Raw genomic sequence first — 19,817 nt, forward strand, 5'->3', positions numbered from 1 at the left:
GCCTTCAGTTAAAAGAAAAAGAATCAAACTAGAGTTACAACAATTAAAAGAATAAAATTATTGAGTTACAAACATTCAATATATTGTTTGTACTCTAATTTGAAATCTAGATATTAGATTTTAACGATTTTACATTGCTCACAAAATTTACAAAATAATCTTTAATTTAATGACGATTTGAAAATTATACCAAACTTGAAAAATTCATATTTCAAGGAAAAAAGACAAAGTATTACCAGGTTCAAACTATCCAGAAACTAGAAACAAATTTTACCCTAAAAATATAATTTAATTTATAATTCCTACTTATACTTTTATTGCTTCTTCAAATTAGAATATTTACTTATACTTTGCGTATATTATTTAAATATAAAATATTTCTTTATATTGGGTTCTCATATATTTATTTTAAAATCTAATATTCTTATTTATCTTGTTCAATAGTAAATGTCAGGTAAAATTTCTAATATTAATTATATTAAAGAAATATAATTATGATATAAAGAAATTACCAAAATTATTTCTTTTTTTATGATTTTACTATTTTCTAAAGATATTTGCAAAAATACGATACAACTAAAATCAATCACATTTGCAATTAGTTGAATCAAATTTTTTAGTTGTATTTGAATTTATATGGAGTTGCAAAAACTTTTCCAAATTGCTTGCATCTAATTGTATCGAGTTGCATACAATCGTATTTTTGTAAAAACAAAAAGTTGAAAAATAGTTTTAAATAAAAAGTATTTTTGTAATTTTTTTTCAAAAAATAACACTATTTTTACAAAATATTTTGGATTTGGATATTTTTTAAAAAAAGCCCAAGATTATTCGTAATAACTTTTTAGTACCAAGGGTAGTAATAAAATTATCCAATTTTAGGACCGAAGGTAGTGATAAAAGTATCCAATTTAAAGCCAATTAATTATATAGGATTTATTACTCACAATAACAAGTACAAAGTTTTGCTGCTTCTTGAAAAAAAAAACCAAGTAGAAAGTTTTGCGGGGTGGACACGGATAAATAAAAAAGGCTGGGACATAAATAATGATCGTGTATGTATGTATATATCTTGACACTTATGTCTTATTATATGCTTTTCTTAACAGATTGAGAAGTCAGAGGAGATACATACATACATACATACATACAGATATACACAGCGCTAACCCTAACTACCCACTCGTTTTCTTCAACACATTTCTCCTTCCAATCTGTTAATGCCTGTTGCTCTTTTACGACGTCGTTTCATATACACCTGGTAATTATACTTAATTTTATTTTCAGCTGTGATTGCAATACAAAGTTATTGTTTTCAACAATTTGGTTGTGTTGTTAATTTTTCGAAATTAGTTAATTATATACCTGGTAATTTGTAATTTTATTCTTTTACTTGAAATTTAGGTGTTTAATGGGACACTTTGGTGATTTAGGGTTTCTAGTTTATGAATTATGAGTTTCGGATGTAATTTGTGCTTTTTAATTGGTTTTATTTGAATTTGTTAGAAATTACAGGGTTGTTGTGAATTGTGATGTTTTGAGGTTTTTGGTGGGCTGACATGGCTAGCGAGATGGGTACGGTTGAGGAAAATGTGAGTGATTTTGGGGAAGTAGGTTTAGTTGCGGATCGTGAGTGTGGTGTTGAGAATTTATCGGTTTCAATGCAGTCATGTGAACCCTTTTGTACGGATCAAGTTGAGAAGTTTGAGCGTTTGGTGGTTGCTTCTGATAGAGTAGGGAATGATGCAATTGTCGATGCCTTAGATAATATTAGTATAGTAGAGTCTTCTAGACAAAAGCGGGATGAGAAGGAGACACGTGGAAGTAATGATTTTGCTTCTGATGGAAAAGGTCTTGATGCTAGTTGTTCGTTAGTTTGTACGAGGAATGACATTGGTAATGAACCGCTGTTGAAAACAGATGCTAAATGGCGATTGAGAAAGTGCAAGAAGATGTCTAAACAAAAAGTGGTTCCGGATTTTGAGTTTTTAGAGCTTGCTAGAAGGAGGAGGAGTTGTTTCTCCAATAAACCTCGTGTATCTGATTGGGGATCATTGAAAACTATTGGACACGTTTTTAAGCAAGTTGAGGATGCTGGCTTAGATCAAACTGAGCAGAAAAAATCAAGAAAATCTAAGGGTAGTAAGGGAGAATCTAAAGGAAAGAACAATAGGAGACACACAAATTCACGTGGGTCTAAGAAAAAAATCCCTGCTTCAACTAGTCACATCCGTCTGAAAGTCACATTTGGTGCCGGCTGCCCATCAGATATCAAGCCCAGTGTTGTTGATGATCATGATAGTTCTTCTGGTATGCAGATAAAATCGCCTAAATGTAATGAAGATATTGAGAAAAAGTCTGAAGGGATTCCTAGGACTCTTGATGGTCATGGTGAAATTGGTACCCAGACACAGGTTGGCCTATTGGAAGAAGCAGTAGGTAGCAGGTGCTCAGATCCTGGGACTTCACCTGATTCAGAAGTTATAAACCTGATTGCAGAGAGCCAGACGGATGAAAAAGTTGTCGAGGACGATAACTTGAACAAGCGATGTTGTGTTAGTAAAGAAATCTCAAGTTTAAGTCTTCCAAAAACATTTAGTAGAAAAGGAAAGAAGAAAAATAAGCCCCACCAGGATGTCAAGGGCAGTATAAATGATGAACTTCTGGGTCCGGAAATTATAGACAATACTGGAGTAGCTGACCAACATAGGCACTTAGACAGAAGGACAGATAATGCTATCTCAACCAAGGATTCTATGTCAATTACAAAAGGTAATATATCTTTCAAAACTTCCAGCGCTTGTGGATACATTATGGAAACCCCCTTGCAACAATATGGAGTGCCCTCCTTTAGAGCCCCGTCGAAAACATTTAAAGTTGAAAATGGTGTGGGAGGAGGTTTTAGCACCCCAGCGGGGTTTCAACATGAGGTATCGGAGAAGGGAATTTCATCTACCAAAGCAAGGGATCATGAAAATACTGGAAACTCAAGATCTCTCCGGAGCAGCTTAGAATGTTCTGAAGTAAAGTCCCGAGAAGGTAATTCCTATGTCCAGAAGGTAGACCCCAAAGCCAAAGAAATATCTGATCGTGTTCAGGCTGTCCACAAGCACGGAAATTATTCAGTAACAGGTACTTGTAGCTACATGAATCAGATACTCAACTCCTTCATTTTACATCTATGTAATTTAATTCAAAATCAAATTTTCTTGTCAGAATACCTTCACTTCCGTGAAAGCTAAAGGGATTTATCAATACTGTTCCACAAATATGACAAAATTTTCTAAATTGGTTAAATTCAAGATTCATTAGAACTTATGTCTTCTAACTTACATTATTTGTTACTTTGGAATGGAGTAAAGTTTTACAGTCAATTGTTTTTTGGAACACAACATTTGAGCATGCTTAGAAGTTTATAACTTGGTCTTCTTGAAGGTTATTTTTAAATAATGTGTGTGTTGTAGGAAGTCACGCATCTACTGATCATGGAGAACAGAAAACTGGATGTAGCACAATTCCAGATACAACATGCATAAATATGAATGGGGTAGAAGTAGAAGATGCACAATCACCGCCACGAAATGCTTGGGTGAGCTGTGACAAGTGCTATAAATGGAGGCGTATACCAGCTTTGCTTGCAGATTCCATTGAAGACACAAAAAGTATTTGGTATGTTATCATGCCTATCTCTCTTAAGTCTTATCTAATGCAAAATTACTATAAAAGAAGATATATTACAAAAATATATCAGTGAAGATCACCAGGTGTATGCATAGTGATCTGAAATGTTGATTAAAACTTGAGAAGGTATTCTGGACTGAGTTAACTGTCATGTTTTCTTTGTTTGTTAGCTGTTGTTTGAGGGGTATAAATATTATTCATCCGTTGTATAAAAGACATAAGTTGAATAATGTAAACTCCTTTTCGTCTCCTTCATACTAATTACATCGTGTTATGTGCTTTCCGTGTTTGATCTTGTATTGTTACTGGTTTCTTGATCTCTGCACTATAACTAGTATCAAAGAATTAAAAGTGCACTCTTCTGCTTATAAATATCCAATTTTTGGTTCTGATCTTTAGTAATTTCTGTTTTTAATCTTTGGCCTGCCTTGGCTTGGGAACATGCTTCTACTTTTGCTTTTGCTTTTCTAAGTGTACTCTTGCACATATTTATTTGATTATGGAAATCTAGCTAATTCTTTTTGTAAGGTCCTTGGGGCTGAAATATTTCTATCCAGACAATTTACTACTGGATGAAAATTGTCCGAAGCCTTTAAGTGCAAGAATCAAACTTTTGGATATTGTATATATTTTATGTAGAGGAAGAGGGGGATGCAAGAATCAGACCTTAGACCTCTTCTAGGACTAGCAGTACCTTTGCCACTGCTTAGGCTTTTCTTGATTTTTGGACAGTTACATTTTGACTGAAAAAGTTTGAAGGAAATATCTTTTCATGTTACATAGGGTATATTGTAACAACGGAAAGGAGCATCTATATTTTATCACATTGAAACAAAAAGCTGGGTGTTGCTCGACTGCCTGTAACTTTGTGGTCATTTTTAAGATAGGTTTACCTATTAACTTTCTGTACCACTGTCTTTATTTTGTACCAAAATGATGCTTATGTGATGTGTAATAGGACTTGTAAGGACAATGTGGATAAAGACTTTGCTGATTGCTCAATCCCTCAAGAGAAATCAAATGCAGCTATCAATGCGGAGTTGGACATATCTGATGCATCTTGTGAAGAAGATCCTGGTGCTGCCCTCCATAAGCGAAGTGGACAGGAGAAAAGGAAATTTACAGGTAACTTAATACTGTAGTTAGATTTATTTCTAGCTTTTTGAAAATGATGAGTGGAAATTTTTCATTCTTAATTTCAAGAACATTTGAATATCCCGCAGCTTCTAAACAATTGACTTGGAAGCTTATCAGGCTGAACCATTTCCTGCATCGTGCCCGTAGAACTCAAACCATTGATGAGGTAGATAGCTGTAATTTTTTTTTGGTATTTAAAAAGTTGGATCTAATATTTACTTATTGTGTCTGTTATATTATGTTTCAAGTGGCCCGGGGATGATAATATTATTTTTCTCTATGATATATGTGTGTATGAGTGTATATTGAAACTAAATTCACAAAAAACCCTATTAAGTTATCTTAAATGTATTGTAAGATATGTTGCAAAATGTATCCAGAAGGTATCTTGAGTTGCTATGTTCATGGGTCAACATATTTGTGAGGTGGATAAGATTAAGAAACAAAGGTACCTGTTTCTGCTGGTGAACTATTATTTACAAGTGAAAAATAGCACCTCCTTGGATTTAAAATTTACGAACCTTAATGACATTAAAAGCAGTTAGACTTACCTTTTAAGCACATATCTACTAATTAGACTTAAAACACAGTATGTACTTATTAAGACTTTCAGAGCAGTATATGCATGATCTTTTTTGAAAATTTGTGCTTCAAAATACTACTTATGCAATAAATATAATTCTGTTTAATCTTGAATACATGTTAAGAAGTATCTTCGAAGGGAAGCTGCATTACTTGCATCCCTCTATTGATAAACAGTGGCTATATCATATTAGAAGGCTATTTGGTCAAATTTAAAAATGTCATTTCTTCTATATATAGTCTATACTATATTATAATAACCGGAATGGGTATAATTTGGTTCAACGGTTATTCCCTAATTTTGGGTATTAAAAAATAAATACATAGTGTTATATATCCGCTAAACTACTAAATTATTAAACTACTACTCACATAGTCTACTTATCCTACTAAAGTACAACCACAACTTATCCTATTATTAAAAAAAATAGTGTTATATTTCCGGTAAATTACTAAATTGTTAAACTACTATATATAATATACTTATCCTACTAAACTACGACTACATGTTATCCTACTATTTTTTTATAAATTTATTATTATTATATATTTATATAAATAATTTTAAATTTATAATATGACAGGATAAATAAAAAATTTAAATATTAATGGGAACCCGTGCATCGCACGGGATTTAAGCTAGTATACTATAACAAGCAAAACATAGTATACTTTGTAGTTTGGTTACCATGGTTACCACCCCTTTTTGGTTATCCTTTTTAATATTAATTAATTTAAAATAACAAATAAATAAAAAACAAACTGCAATCTACACGTTAATAGATTTCTATTGGACTTCAACTAAGTCGTCTCTTCCTAAAACCCAATTGCACGTTAGTCATTATTATGATAAAACACTCTTTAAATAGAACTCCATATGCTTTTAGTTAATTTAATTAAGGTTATTGTATTTTACATTCATTCATCTTCAATTGAACATGAAATACACTTGATTATTAGCCCAGGTTATTATAATCGTATAAAAACTACTTTTGAACATTAATTTGCCAACTAAATTGTAATCTATTATCTATATTAAAATCAATTATTTATATTATAATTTTATTAGAATTATATATAATCATTAAAAAAAATTAAATTTAATTAAAATATTAATAGAGACCCGTGCATCGCACGGGTTCTAAGCTAGTACAAGTAAAAGTAGTACAGTAGTAACTTACAAGGGACACTTCTTTATTAGCCGAACACACAACTCTTTAATAAAATAACTAAAAACAGAAACCCCTTCTTCTCATTTTAGTAATGGCCAGTTAGACAGTAGCGGTCAAAATATATCGTGCTTGTTTGGTTAACAAGAAAAACCTAGGAACTTTAGCTTCCTACGAAGTAAAGAAATGGTTGATGGTTTGGTTGACATTTACATTGGAAGTGAAACTTGTGGAACTCCCAAGGAATTTGTACATATCCTGAAAACATAGGAAGTTGCTTACCCACCCACCCCTTGGTATCTACATAGTATATATCAACTAAACAAGTTTTATAATTTGCTGGAAAGATCATGAAGGAAGCGAATATTAATGAAGTGCAACTTCCATCAGAAGTAAATTCCTATACTCAACCAAACAAGCACCTGTGTTCACTATCACCTATAAATATCTAGGAATATGTAGATGCAACATTGCTCCTATTTATAGTGGATCATCGTATGCAAACAGAAAATAGCAAGTAGCGGTTTGGTATTTACACGCTGCGTGTTCAAAAGTGTATATTTTGGTTGTATGACTCATTAGCCATGTTAGATATTTCTTTTCTTACAAGTACATTTTGGAGAGGCTTATACTGTTATTTAACGCATACAGTAAAGGGAGATTATTACAAAGGAGTATGTATTCCTTTAGTAAAAATTGAATATATCAATTTGTGACGCCACGTATTTGGAAATTCGATAGATGCTATAAATCAGGGATCATCAGAAGTCTGTTCTATTCTTTAATTTAATTGTTTGGATTAAATTTTAGTCGATAAATTCTCACTTGTGTATAATACCTTTGTTTCAGATAATGGTTTGTCACTGCAAAGCACCTGTAGGGGGTCGAATGGGCTGTGGGAATGGATGCCTGAATCGGATGCTCAACATTGAATGTGTAAAAGGAACGTGTCCATGTGGTGACCTTTGTTCTAACAACCAGGTAAATAATCATGTATACTACTTATTACCTACAGTAACCTTGGTCATAAGTCTGGTATAACTCCTGCTGCGATTTGCAGTTCCAGAAAAGGAAATATGCAAAACTGAAGTGCTTTAGAAGCGGAAAGAAGGGCTACGGGCTTCAGTTACTAGAAGACATTCAAGAGGGGCAATTTCTTATTGAATATGTTGGAGAGGTACTCCTCTCTGTTAGGTTTGAAATTCAGTTTGAATTTTTGACATATAAGTTAAATAAGTATAGAAATTGACTTATCCTTCTTAAAGCTTACAAAATAAAAAAAAATTATCGTTAAATTATAAAATATATCAGAATATTGGTATTTAGGTATTATCCTCTGAAAGACGGAGATTGTTTAGTAGATTTTTATAGTCATTTCTGTGTATACTGAAGGTGAAGCTTTTATTTTATCATTTAACTTCTTTAAAAAATATGGGTGTACAGGTGCTTGATATGCATGCCTATGAGGATCGGCAGAAGGAGTATGCTTTGGATGGGCATAAGCATTTTTATTTCATGACCTTGAATGGCAGTGAGGTTTGGCAAACAGAAATTTCCTCGCTACTATTATGAAATTTTTGAAATTATTACTCTTCAGAATTTTACTGCTTTAGATAGTAGCATTTGTTAGGACATTGGTAATGCCTTCTTATGTTACATTAATGATATATCAGATAGTTTTAATAGAACCATTGTGTGGTTAATGAAATACTATCGGGGTATGATTTTTGCACCATACAAGGCCAGGTAGGTGTTACAACTTTACAAGTATCTTCTAACTGCTTCTCATGTGGGATTCATAGTGTGTAGAGAGTTATGGTGTTTCCTACAATATAACGACTTGATTTCTCTTCCTTTTCAAGCTATAAATATCAATAAGAATGGCCTGTGTTTCCAGGTAATAGACGCCTGTGCCAAAGGGAATCTGGGTCGTTTTATTAACCACAGCTGTGAACCAAATTGCCGAACAGAAAAGGTAAGCCACTTCTTTGAGCATGAATTTGGACTTAATTAAACACCTTAGGTGACTGAAAAAAATTGGGAGTAAAACTGTTGCCGAAGTTGCAGGTCTCAAATCTTTTGAGAAGATGGGATCTCACTTGGGCAAACATGGGATTTCAAATGGTTTGGCAATGGCATTATAAAATTGGTTGATTGCGTTATATGTAACTGGGTATATAATGAAGACGGTGTTATGACATATTGCTTTTAAATGATAAACACCAACAATGATGCTTCTCTATGTTTGCTTCAATTATTTTAAAAGATAAATATTTTTGTGTATGTGCTGGCACAGTGGATGGTGAATGGGGAAGTTTGTGTTGGACTCTTTGCACTGAAGGATATTAAAAAGGTATACCTTATGTGCACATAGCCCGTGCATGCTTTTGTTTTTGATTTTTATGTAGATATCCGTACCATTTTTGCTCTTGTTATGTACTGTATAGCTTCTTGGTGAAAGGTATTAATATTAAATACCTCTACCCTTGATAGTTATATGGTAACCTTTTTCTGCGATTTTGACATAAAATTTGTGGTGCGGCTAATTATGTGATTATTTTATGCTTCCACATGCTTAATCATGTCATTAATGTACATAGTTCTTATTGATATTCAAGAATTTTAGTGTATTGCAATAGAACATACGTAGTTGTTTACAAGTTAACTGAGTGTATGTGATTATCGCTGACAGTCTAGGAAATTGTTTTGGTCAGAAGGGGTTATAAAAATCTGTGGTGCTACTTTATACTGGTCATTGAATTTCAGTTTGTTGCTTTAATTGGAAAACCCTTTCTGGTCTGTACAACCTTTAACGCTTTCGTCTTCTTTCCATCATTTTGACTACATTGACAAAAAAGAGGTGAATTAGGAACAAGAAAATGGAACGAGAGTACATGAAATTGAGATTAAACTAACAAACAACGAACAAACAACGCACTTGGGTGATTGGATCACAACCTAGTCACTACCCCACAGAAATGTGCTCAATATGCATATTTATATATTTATAACAATCAATATTATGCTAGCTCTAATTATATCACAACACTATATATATGGTGGAGATATTAAACCCTAATAATTGGGGCCAAACCAAGCGGTCTACAAAGATAGAACAGGACAAAGTCCAACATAATAAAAGAGGCCAGTTGAAGGGCTAACATAATTACATGAAATTGCTGATTCCTATCAATAGGATATCCCATGCTTATTGCCATTTAAGAGGAGCATATAAATTTCTGTATGTACTAAAATTACGAGTAGGGATTGGTGGAGTTAGGGGAATCTTGATGGATATTGGCTGAATGTTAATACTCTGAGTCACCCCCAAGAAAATCGTAGGGTACTAGGGTTGGTCTTGGAATTGTGTCTTTTGATTATTTATTAAGTTTATCTCCCTGAATTTCTAAATCTATTTCCTTAGTACAAATATATGGTGAAAAGGAAGTGGTACAATACTGGAACTGGTGCAGAAGAATTCATTTATGACCACCTAACCTGATATGTTTGCTTATTTTGATGGGTGTATGGCGATGGATGAGTTCGTACTCGGAGTTAAGCACTCAGTTTGGTGGGAAGGAAAGAAATTTATAATATTCATTCTTTAATCCAACCATGCAAAATTAAATTAGAGCTCAACCATGCCAATTTGGGGATGAATTCTCATTCCTACTTGCTAGTCACTGATGAGGAATGGGATTGGAGATTTTTTAATTTTTATAAATGTTATTAATTGGTTTATAAATATTTAGTACGGAGAGTACTAAATTTATCTATATGTTCTATATGTGGGGCTTGGATAGGAGTTCACTAAATAATTAGTTATTAATATTAAAGCCCAATTGTTTGCAAGCCTTAGTCATTAGGTAATTTTATTAGATTGTCCTGCATCACTCACTGTCTTCACAAAATCTTGTTGTAGAAACTTTTCCACTCTCATTTTATTGAATCTCCCTCTTTCATCCTATCAGTCACCTTGTTCAGCGTTATCCATGACATTATTGCCTCATTCCACTCTTTCGAACCAAATAGAGGGTTAGTGGAGTGGATATTATATGTCATCGTTCTCTTTGTTATCCTAATTATGATTGTAACAACAATATTCTGATTTAAATTTTTGTATATGATGTATAACTGGATAAGGTAATGATATTAGTATATATGTTGGAATAAATTGTTTACCAAAAAGATCTTGTTTGTTTGTATTAATTTTACATTAATTATTGATGAGGTAATTGTTATAATGGGATGCATGACATCCACTCAACTCTCTGTTTCAGAGATCTCTTTTTAAAGAAATGAAAAAGAATATTTTAATTTTCTATATTTTTTGTCGTGGAATAAGATAATGGGATAAGATATTGATACTTGTATTTATGTTGAAATAAATTGTTTGGTTATATAAATTTTACATTAATTATTGACGAGGTAACTGTTCTAATGGGATGTACAACATTTACTTAAACTGTTTAAATTTCTTTAACTTGTTCCTGAATGATATTTTTAGAAGGAAAGGAAAATAAATCTAAAGATTTATGAAGGAATCTCATATTTATTTATCCTAAAAAATGTCTTCCCACTTACGGAAAGATTTGAAGAAAAAGGAAAATATCTCATTTCCTATTCTTTTCTTTCCGCAACTTGGGAACACATTAAGAAGGGGTGCCCATGAGTTCCAAAACCCGGCCTAACCGACCCTAACCCAACCTGAAAAAATTTGAACCAGACTTTAGTTGGGTTGAAAATTATTAAAAACGAATAAATGGGTTGGGTCAGGGTTTTGCATTTAACCCGCCCAACTCGAACCGCGGGCACCCCTAATCATAACTTCTTCAGTAGTATCAGTTTTTACTCATGTTTTGGCATTGCAAGTTAAACTTCACTTGGGCTTTTAATGTAAGAATTTCTTGTTTTACCTAGTATTAGACCTTCACTTAATGTATTGCTACTACAATTGTTAAAATATTTGTGGATTTAGCTAGGGCATGTCGTTTCTTCAAGCCTTATAATGATGATTGTCTAAGCTGGGGATGTTGCGGTTTGGCAGTTGATAGATAATGATGATAGATAATTATTTGAATCTGGCGGTGTGTTCATAGTTTCTTAATGTTGATGTTCATTCAAAATGACTGTTAATGTTGTTAATTTTCTTGCAAATGATCAACTTTCCAATGGTGTTGATGTTGATGTTCATCATTCTTGCAGGTGACAGTATCGATAGATGACTTCAAAGACGTAATTTTGACGTCATCTACCGAAACTCTCACTTGCAAGAATGATGAACATTAACATTAAAATCATTGTCATGTTGATCATTTGCAAGAAATTAACAACATTAACAGTCATTTTGAACGATGAACATCAACATTAAGGAACTATAAGCACACCGCCAGATTCAAATTATCTATTAACTGCCAAACCCCATCATCTTCCCAGCTTAGACGATCATCATTGTAAGGCTTGAAGAAATGTCTTGCGCTAGCCAAATCCACAAAGATTTTAACAAATTCTATCTGGATCAACTTCATATTTGATCATATGTAATTTCCTTTTTTAGGACACGTTTAAAATATTTTTATATCTCTATATTTGTATGAACTTATTCATGCATATCATTATTTTAGGGTGAAGAGGTGACATTTGATTATAATTACGTACGGGTTTTTGGAGCTGCTGCGAAAAAATGTGTATGCGGCTCATCTCTGTGTCGGGGCTATATTGGTGGTGATCCCTTAAGTGGTGAGATTATCGTTCAAGATGATTCAGATGAAGAAAATCTGGAATCAGTTATAGTCTTTGAAGAAGATAGTGATGAGAACCTGAACACAATGGTCTCAGCAAGCAGTTCTGTTGATGTTACAGCTACGTGTATTTCTGGGAAAGATACAGTTTGTAGTGATGCAAAGGCTACCAAGCCTTCAGAGGGTACAGAAGAGATACATGATTCATATAGTTTATCAAAGCATAGAAAAGGAAACAATGATCGGAACAGTGCTGCTGGATGTATGGTAATGTCGTCTAGCATCGAAGAATCCACACGAAAAACCTCTGCTGACCTGGAACTTCAAAGTGTAAATGGTGCAATAAAATTACCAGGATCTGTGCAAGCTATGGATACTTCCGTACAACTGGATGATGGAAAAAACAAAACCTTAGTTGTAGCTCCTCCAGAGTCCTCTTTAGCTGAAGAAGAATCAAACAAGTCTTTAAGCACTACACAGAGCTTTGAGTTATCAACAACAAAAATGAGAAGATCGTCAATTGATAAAAATAATAATCGGAGGAAGCTCAAGTATGACATTAGGAAAGACAAGAATGTACTTCCAGCATCACGTCCCAACTCAAGGACTTCTTGCTCGGTTAAAAAAGTAAAACCTCGAAAGAGTGACATGCTTTTAAAAAATCCTGCAGAGATGGGAAACAAATTACATCAATCATCTTACAAATCAAAAAATCCTGTAGATAGTTCCTTAAGTGACCCTTTTGAAGCAGGTCTGCATTATGTTCTCTCCCACCCAGCAAGTGAATATATGTCTCAGTCTCAGTCTTTGTATTTAATTTATATTTCTTTCCACAAATGCAGTTCAGGTGAAGCTTAACGAGCTGTTAGATGCTGAGGGAGGAATAAGCAAAAAGAAAGTAAGCATATTTTCCATTTGTATCTTCTGTTATTGTATCTTCTCAGAGAGGATTATGTACACGTACATCATACTGGTTCTTCCTTTAGTTGGATGTTCTGTCTTCTTTAATTGAACATGGTTCAGAATGTGGTATATTTTTAAAATTTTATTGGTGGCAAATGTTATGTTTAGAAAAAAATTATTATGGTTGCTTATAGTGCTGCTGTCATCTCATTGCCCCTCATTATGTGCATGCCTCCGTATATTATCAATTTATTTCTTCTTTTTTAGTCCAACAGATTTGTAATTTTTTCTTTAGATCTCAAAACACTTTCTATAAGTTTATGTTGAGCTGTTTAGTTCTTTGTGTTTAATTGACGTGTTTATAATAGGATGCATCAAAGGGATACCTGAAGCTACTCTTCTTAACTGCAGCTTCCGGAGGTAGTGGCAACGGAGAAGCAATTCAAAGGTAAATATTAATTTTCTCATATTAATCATCCGTTTTCTGATATACTAATATCGATAGTTGCTAATTTCTTTTTGTGGTGCAGCAACCGAGACCTGTCTATGATTCTTGATGCACTCCTAAAAACAAAGTCACGAACTGTTTTGGCTGATATAATCAACAAAAATGGTTTGTTCTGAAGCTAATTACAGAACTTGTTATGACCATTTGTCTTCTAATTTGTGATAGTAAAGTATCTTCAGGCCCTGACCTTCTGCTTGAATCTTCAGGTTTGCAAATGTTGCACAACATAATGAAGCGGTGCAGAAAAGAGTTTCACAAGATTCCGATTCTTAGAAAGCTTCTTAAGGTGAGTGTCATGGGAACTGTATAACATGTAACTTTATTATTTCAAACGAAATGAATGGATCAGTTTTGTCTTTCTAGATTCCTTAATTATGTGTCTGATAATCAAATGAAATAAATGGATTGTTTATATTCCGCGATTCCATAATGATGTCTGGTAATCCTTAGTGGTAATGTGGAAATTTCTAGGTGGAAACTATATTTTAAACCACTGGTTCAACCATTCATTATATGGGTGGTAAACTTAGTACCATTCTACACGCCATCAATCATCTTATCCAACAACTTTTAGGTAGATCAAATATTTTTCTGGACTGGTAATTTGTACCCAAATTGAGGACTATGAGTTCTTAAATTGCTCCCACTTTGTTATTAGCAGGTTTTCTTCTACAGGTTTGTAGGCGATTGTAAGCAATTTATGTTAGCTACTGTGTTGATCAGGTTATTGTAGATTGAGTTTTCAATTAGTGTTATAAGTATATGTAGCTGGACCCAAGTAGGCAGATGCTGAATGGACTCTAGTTGCTTAAATAGTAACCCTTCATTTAATTGGATGTAGTAGATGGCTCATATCTCCCTGATTGAACTAGCTTTCAAAGGGTATAGAGTTTCTTAAGCTTTAGATGGGGCCTAGATATCTTTTAAAACACCTGTTCTCAAAAATTCATTTTCTCTTGCTTACTATAGCTTCAATTTTTTGTCAAAGTTTAAAAATGTGATGAATATTTATTACCATAAAATTTTTGGAAAGAAGTTTCAGGGCATAATGATTGTATGACAAGCTGCTCACATTTGTTGATACAGGTCTTACAGTACCTGGCTCTGAGGGAGATACTTACCCCTGAACACATGACTAGTGGTCCCCATTGTGCCGGGGTGGAGAGGTCAGAAGAAATTTATATATTTTATTTCTTTAAATATCTTGTCGATTGACATAGTTCCTCCAATTTATTTTTTTAACGTAATATGTTTTGGAATTTTTTTAGCTTCTCATATTATATGTATATAAGAATATATGTATACAAATTACAAAGACACAGGCACCTATGCTTGTTTGCCTTAAATCACTTTTAGTTCAGATATGGATTGCGTGGAAGGAGAGAGTTGCCATGTACATCGACCAAAATAATTGGTTATTCTTATTGATTGAACCACACCATGATCTACTTATTGAGTACCTTGCTTAATTCCTACAATCGTGCACTTCATATAATTTGTAGTCTAATCTGCAAACTTAAATAAAAATTTAAACTTTAAGGGACAAAATTGGATATTACTGCCAAAGATGCTTGTGTAATGCTCTGCTAGTGGTTGGTTGGGTTACTCCGTGGTGGGAGCACCTTTTGCCACCTTTTATTTTAGCCAATGTGTTCTTTTAGGGTAAATTTTGTTGCCATCAATTTAATCTCTCTGAATAGAATCAGAATAGGATGATTGTTGGTTTGCTTTCTTTAAATGTGTCTCCTTTATTAAAATCAACTACTTTATGCTTCTATTGTGCTGCACTAGATGTAAGGCTTCAGTACTTGTTCATTGGTCACCTGCTGGTCTTTTGTGATCTATAAGGTGTGAGTAAATATATTTACTTTTCTTCTTTTTACTTGCTTCTCTTGTAGTCTGTACCATCTACTGTTATGTTTACTTGTTTGGAGCAATTTGCATGAACTGTATAGGGTGTTTATCTGTTTTCTTTGCTGTGAGTGAAACTTTGCCAATTCCCTTGGATCTGCAAACAAATATACTGTAATTGTTTTGCTGCAATGTCTAAAAAAAGAAGTGATAAATTTATTAAACTAGTTTTCCACCATTAATCATTACTGATGTCTTATTGTTCAGTACTTGGGTTACATAACTCCTAAGTTGTATCTGAAATGAAATGTGTCTTGTGCAGTTTTAGGGAGTCAATATTGTCATTGACGGAGCATGATGACAAGCAGGTAATATTCTCTAATCAGGAATGTAAATGTGTTGGCAGTTTATTCTATACAACAGTGTTTTTTTTTTGTATTTTATCGAAAGTTTTATGTGGGCACATATTAATCCTCTTTTGCTTTCGATTTTCTTATAAAATACAAATTAGCTTTGACTTCAATAAATTAAAAATTGAATACACACACACACACATATACATTTCATATGTTTATAAAAGATATCACATTTTCAAATAAAATATTTTTAAGATATCACACTTTTCATCCAAATATTTTTGATGATCATCACCAAAAGTATAAGTTTTCTGAGTGCAAATGTTTACAATTTAATTAAGTTGAAAATTGAACATACTCATTTAATACATATACTTTTATATGAATATTTATAGATAACACATATTTCAATCCTATATTTTTAGATATCGATGAATTGTACTAGGAGTGTAAATTTTATGTGAACGTGTGATTTTTCCGAATGGTTACACTTAAATTATATTTAAAACTATAAATACCCATGTAATCCAGATGCTTATAAATCATTGTCAAGCAAAAATATATTTAAGCAAACCACTTCTTTTTTGCGATAAAGATGATATGTATAAAACAGTATAATTTTAGAATGTATAATTCTTTTTGAATAAATATAATTTAACCGAAAATTAAAATGAAACATACCCATTTGATTCATATGTTTGTAAATCGATAAAAGGGTACATATATTGTAATTGTAATTGTTTTTAATTTTATTTAATGTTTAAATCATTACAATTAAAAAAATTTAAACAATCATTTTAAAACAGAAATTCATTCATATCATTTTTTCTAAATTTTTATTTTTTTTCCCGCTCGATAACCCAATCGAAAGTTGGTAGATCGTTTAGTGATGACTTAGCTACTGACGTGGATTCTCATATGGCTCCCAGGTTAAAAATTAATGTGACGTAACTTAAACAGTGCTTTGTTAATAATCAACACATTTTAATGTTGTGCAAGTATTTAGTTTGGTAATATGATTGGAAGTTAAATGTAGTTCTTTGATGCGATTGTGAGCTTTTTTTGCTGGTGACCCAACTTAAAGTTTCAGTATAGTATGGTGATGAATTAGCTCATTTAACCAATGTAATTTTTGCGAGATTTTCCACATGTCTACGGAAATTTTGCGAGCCGCGAAAGAAATTTGGAGGTACAAACTAAATATAATTGCAAGAATGGAAAAGATAAATCAATAGAGGACCGTCATTCAAGCATGTAATACCTATATGTGAGGAAGGTGATAAATCAATGGAAAGTGGATGAGGAAGATTAGACATTACAATTATGTTAAATGTCTATAATAATATATATTATTTAGTCTACTGTGTAAAGAAAAATTAGTACTCTTTTTGGATACTATATTATCTATCTTAGGCCTTCCTCTAATACCTTAAGGTTTTAGATTAATTGGTTACTTAATATGGTATCGGTGTTTCGTTTTAGGACGGGTCTCAGGTTTGAGTCTCTCGACATCCACCTGTTGATCTAATAAGTTTGGTTTGTTTGGTTCAGTATCTCTCTGTTGTATGTCTGTTCAATCTTGCAGGAGTGTTAAATAATATATGATCTTTCCAAGGCCCTTCTAATGCCTTAAGATTTAGATGAGTTGGTTACTTAATACTTTATAATCTGGCGAGTTCTGACTCCTTATTGTGGTAGTTAATTTGTGGTTGATCCTACTCGAAGGCCCACCGAAAATTAAGACCGTGTTTATGAACTGTATCATCAGAGATAAGAATGAAGTAATGAAAAGTCACAAGCCAAAAGACTTGATTTTTTTTTTCAGTTTTGGAAAAACACACGTCATTTTGTGATCAACGTTTCTCCCGTCAGGTGTCTTGGTTGCGTGCTTTTTTCGTATATCTTAGGATTTAAAAGATTATTGCTGAACCCTTTGGTAGTTTAGCCTGGTATATATCTTTTTTAATTATAGGAAGTTAATTTCCTTGCATGGATAAATTTTAAAAATTTTGGCCCTGGTATATTCTTTTCTTGCGCAACAGGTCCATCAGATTACACGTAATCTTCGAGATAGATGGATTCCGCGTCCCATCAGGAAAAATAGTTACATGGACAGAGACACTGGTAAGCTGGATTTTCATAGGGGGCCCTCAAACTGCAACCGGTTATCAGCACTCCAGAGGCAGTTGTTTGATTCGGGTGGAAGACAGCCTGAATCAAATGAATGCATCAAACATCTAAGAAATGCGAATATTAAATGTGAAAATATAGACAGCTGCTCTGCTTCATGTAGTAGTGACTGTGTTGCCAGTGGAGTAAGAGTCCACAAACGTAGAAGTAGATGGGATGAGCCAGAAGAGTCAAACCTTGATACAGATTTTCCTCTACATAAAGAACCAAGGATTAATCCTAGATCTGTACAAGTTTCACAAATAAGCCCGTTACATGGGACCAGTGGAGTGCCATCTAACCAGGCTGCTACTTTGAATGAGGAAAAACATACCAATCGATCTGTAAATAATTCCCTCCTTCAGATGACTACTAAACATCTAGATGATAACGAGCCAAACATGGATGAGGATGCACCTCCTGGGTTTTCTTCTCCTCGTAAAGATTCATTCGTGTCCTCTACTGCTTCTTCAAATGCTTTAACTTTCCGCCAAGAGAAGTGCTTCTGCCCAGAGTACCCGTCTGAAGTGGCAGTGGGTCATCCGCAGGAGAGATTTGTTTCAAAGTTTCCTGTTTCATTTGGGATTCCATTGCATGTGGTGGAGCATTTTGGTAGACCAGTTGACACTGCTGAGAATTGGGTTGTAGCAGCTGGCATTCCTTTTCACCCTTATCCACCACTACCTCCGTATCCCCATGAGAGGCGAGGGCCTCCACCTGCTTTAAGTTCTATGATGATGAAATCTGTTCCAGTAATTGGGGAGGCTTTTCAAAATAATGGCACCTATCAGTTCGATCAAAGTACCATCAGCACATCTGCTGCATGCTCACTGGATTCGGAACTTTCTGCTCCCATTACGCAGCAGAATTTTCAAAGAACAAGGGGTACCTCTAATTGCCTGGATCGGAGATACTTCAGGCAGCAGAAGTGGAACAATACAAAATCAAGGCCGCCCTGGGTCCGGAGTAGAGATGGTAGGGGGAACTTTGGGAACTTTTAAAGAAATGGGATCAATTGTATATGCATAGGAAGCGGAGCAAACAAGCTGAAATGTCCATTTAGCTCAGAACAGATACACATGGGAGTAGGGTGTTGTGGTAATATGTTTTAGCAACATCTGCAGCACCAAAATTTGCATTTAACTTTCGATACTCTAGATATACCCTCTTCACTTTTCTTTTGTATTTCCTATTCTTTATTTATTATTCATACTGGTTTTTTAGTACAATGCAATTGAGTCCCAATGTTTTATAGGTTGGGTCAGAATTATCCTTATAATGTTTTTTATGGGCTGGACAGTCATGCCTGAGACCTCAAAAGAGGTAAGCAATCTGTTGTATTTTAATATAATTTTTTTAATAAGATATTGTCAATCTTTCAACATTTGTCATCTTTATTTTCTTTTGTTTTTTTATTATATAGTTTTTCAATGACACACACACACACAAAAGTAGGCGCGTGCACACACACACATTTATTATCAACAAAGTTCACGGTGGGGATAATAAATTGCGAAGGTTTCTTACATTGATGCCTAGGCTTAAGGCATCAAAAACTGTTTTAACTTTTAAATGCCGATAAGATGACTCATAGGTTAGCGGACATTGTAGTGGTCTCTGATAATCAGATGGCGAGTTTGTTCCTATTTATTAGGACTAGTATTTTTCTTTTTTTCTTTTTCGGTTCTGCTGTACCATTATTTGTCAATACTGGAATATA

General features: G+C 33.6%; 1 protein-coding gene across 2 annotated transcripts; it reads left to right on the forward strand.

Annotated features, from left to right (window-relative positions):
• The first annotated feature begins 1,044 nt into the window (after positions 1-1,044).
• LOC141720416 (histone-lysine N-methyltransferase ASHH2-like) lies at positions 1,045-19,481 on the forward strand. 2 transcript variants are annotated; one of them, XM_074522815.1, is made up of 18 exons: positions 1,045-1,261; positions 1,507-3,132; positions 3,465-3,669; positions 4,640-4,806; positions 4,905-4,984; positions 7,419-7,550; positions 7,630-7,746; positions 8,013-8,105; positions 8,467-8,544; positions 8,866-8,922; positions 12,194-13,061; positions 13,153-13,208; positions 13,582-13,661; positions 13,744-13,826; positions 13,928-14,007; positions 14,808-14,887; positions 15,895-15,940; positions 17,971-19,481. In XM_074522815.1, exons 2-18 carry the CDS (start codon positions 1,560-1,562, stop codon positions 19,096-19,098), a joined length of 4,923 nt encoding a protein of 1,640 aa, XP_074378916.1. In that variant the 5' UTR covers positions 1,045-1,261; positions 1,507-1,559; the 3' UTR covers positions 19,099-19,481. The 2 variants fall into 2 exon arrangements, with proteins under 2 accessions (XP_074378916.1, XP_074378917.1); XM_074522816.1 differs by having other exon boundaries at positions 1,516-3,132.
• The last annotated feature ends 336 nt before the right edge of the window (positions 19,482-19,817 follow it).

Source organism: Apium graveolens, chromosome 4, assembly GCF_009905375.1.
Source record: "Apium graveolens cultivar Ventura chromosome 4, ASM990537v1, whole genome shotgun sequence".
Classification (NCBI taxonomy): Eukaryota; Viridiplantae; Streptophyta; class Magnoliopsida; order Apiales; family Apiaceae; genus Apium; species Apium graveolens.

What these genes read in the sequence shown, in the direction of transcription:
- LOC141720416 (XM_074522815.1), top strand. Translation starts at nt 1,560, where the DNA reads ATGGCTAGCGAGATGGGTACGGTTGAGGAAAATGTGAGTGATTTTGGG. An exon ending in AAGTGACCCTTTTGAAGCAG is followed by an intron (nt 13,062 to 13,152) that starts GTCTGCATTATG and finishes CCACAAATGCAG; the next exon opens with TTCAGGTGAAGCTTAACGAG. An exon ending in CGGAGCATGATGACAAGCAG is followed by an intron (nt 15,941 to 17,970) that starts GTAATATTCTCT and finishes CTTGCGCAACAG; the next exon opens with GTCCATCAGATTACACGTAA.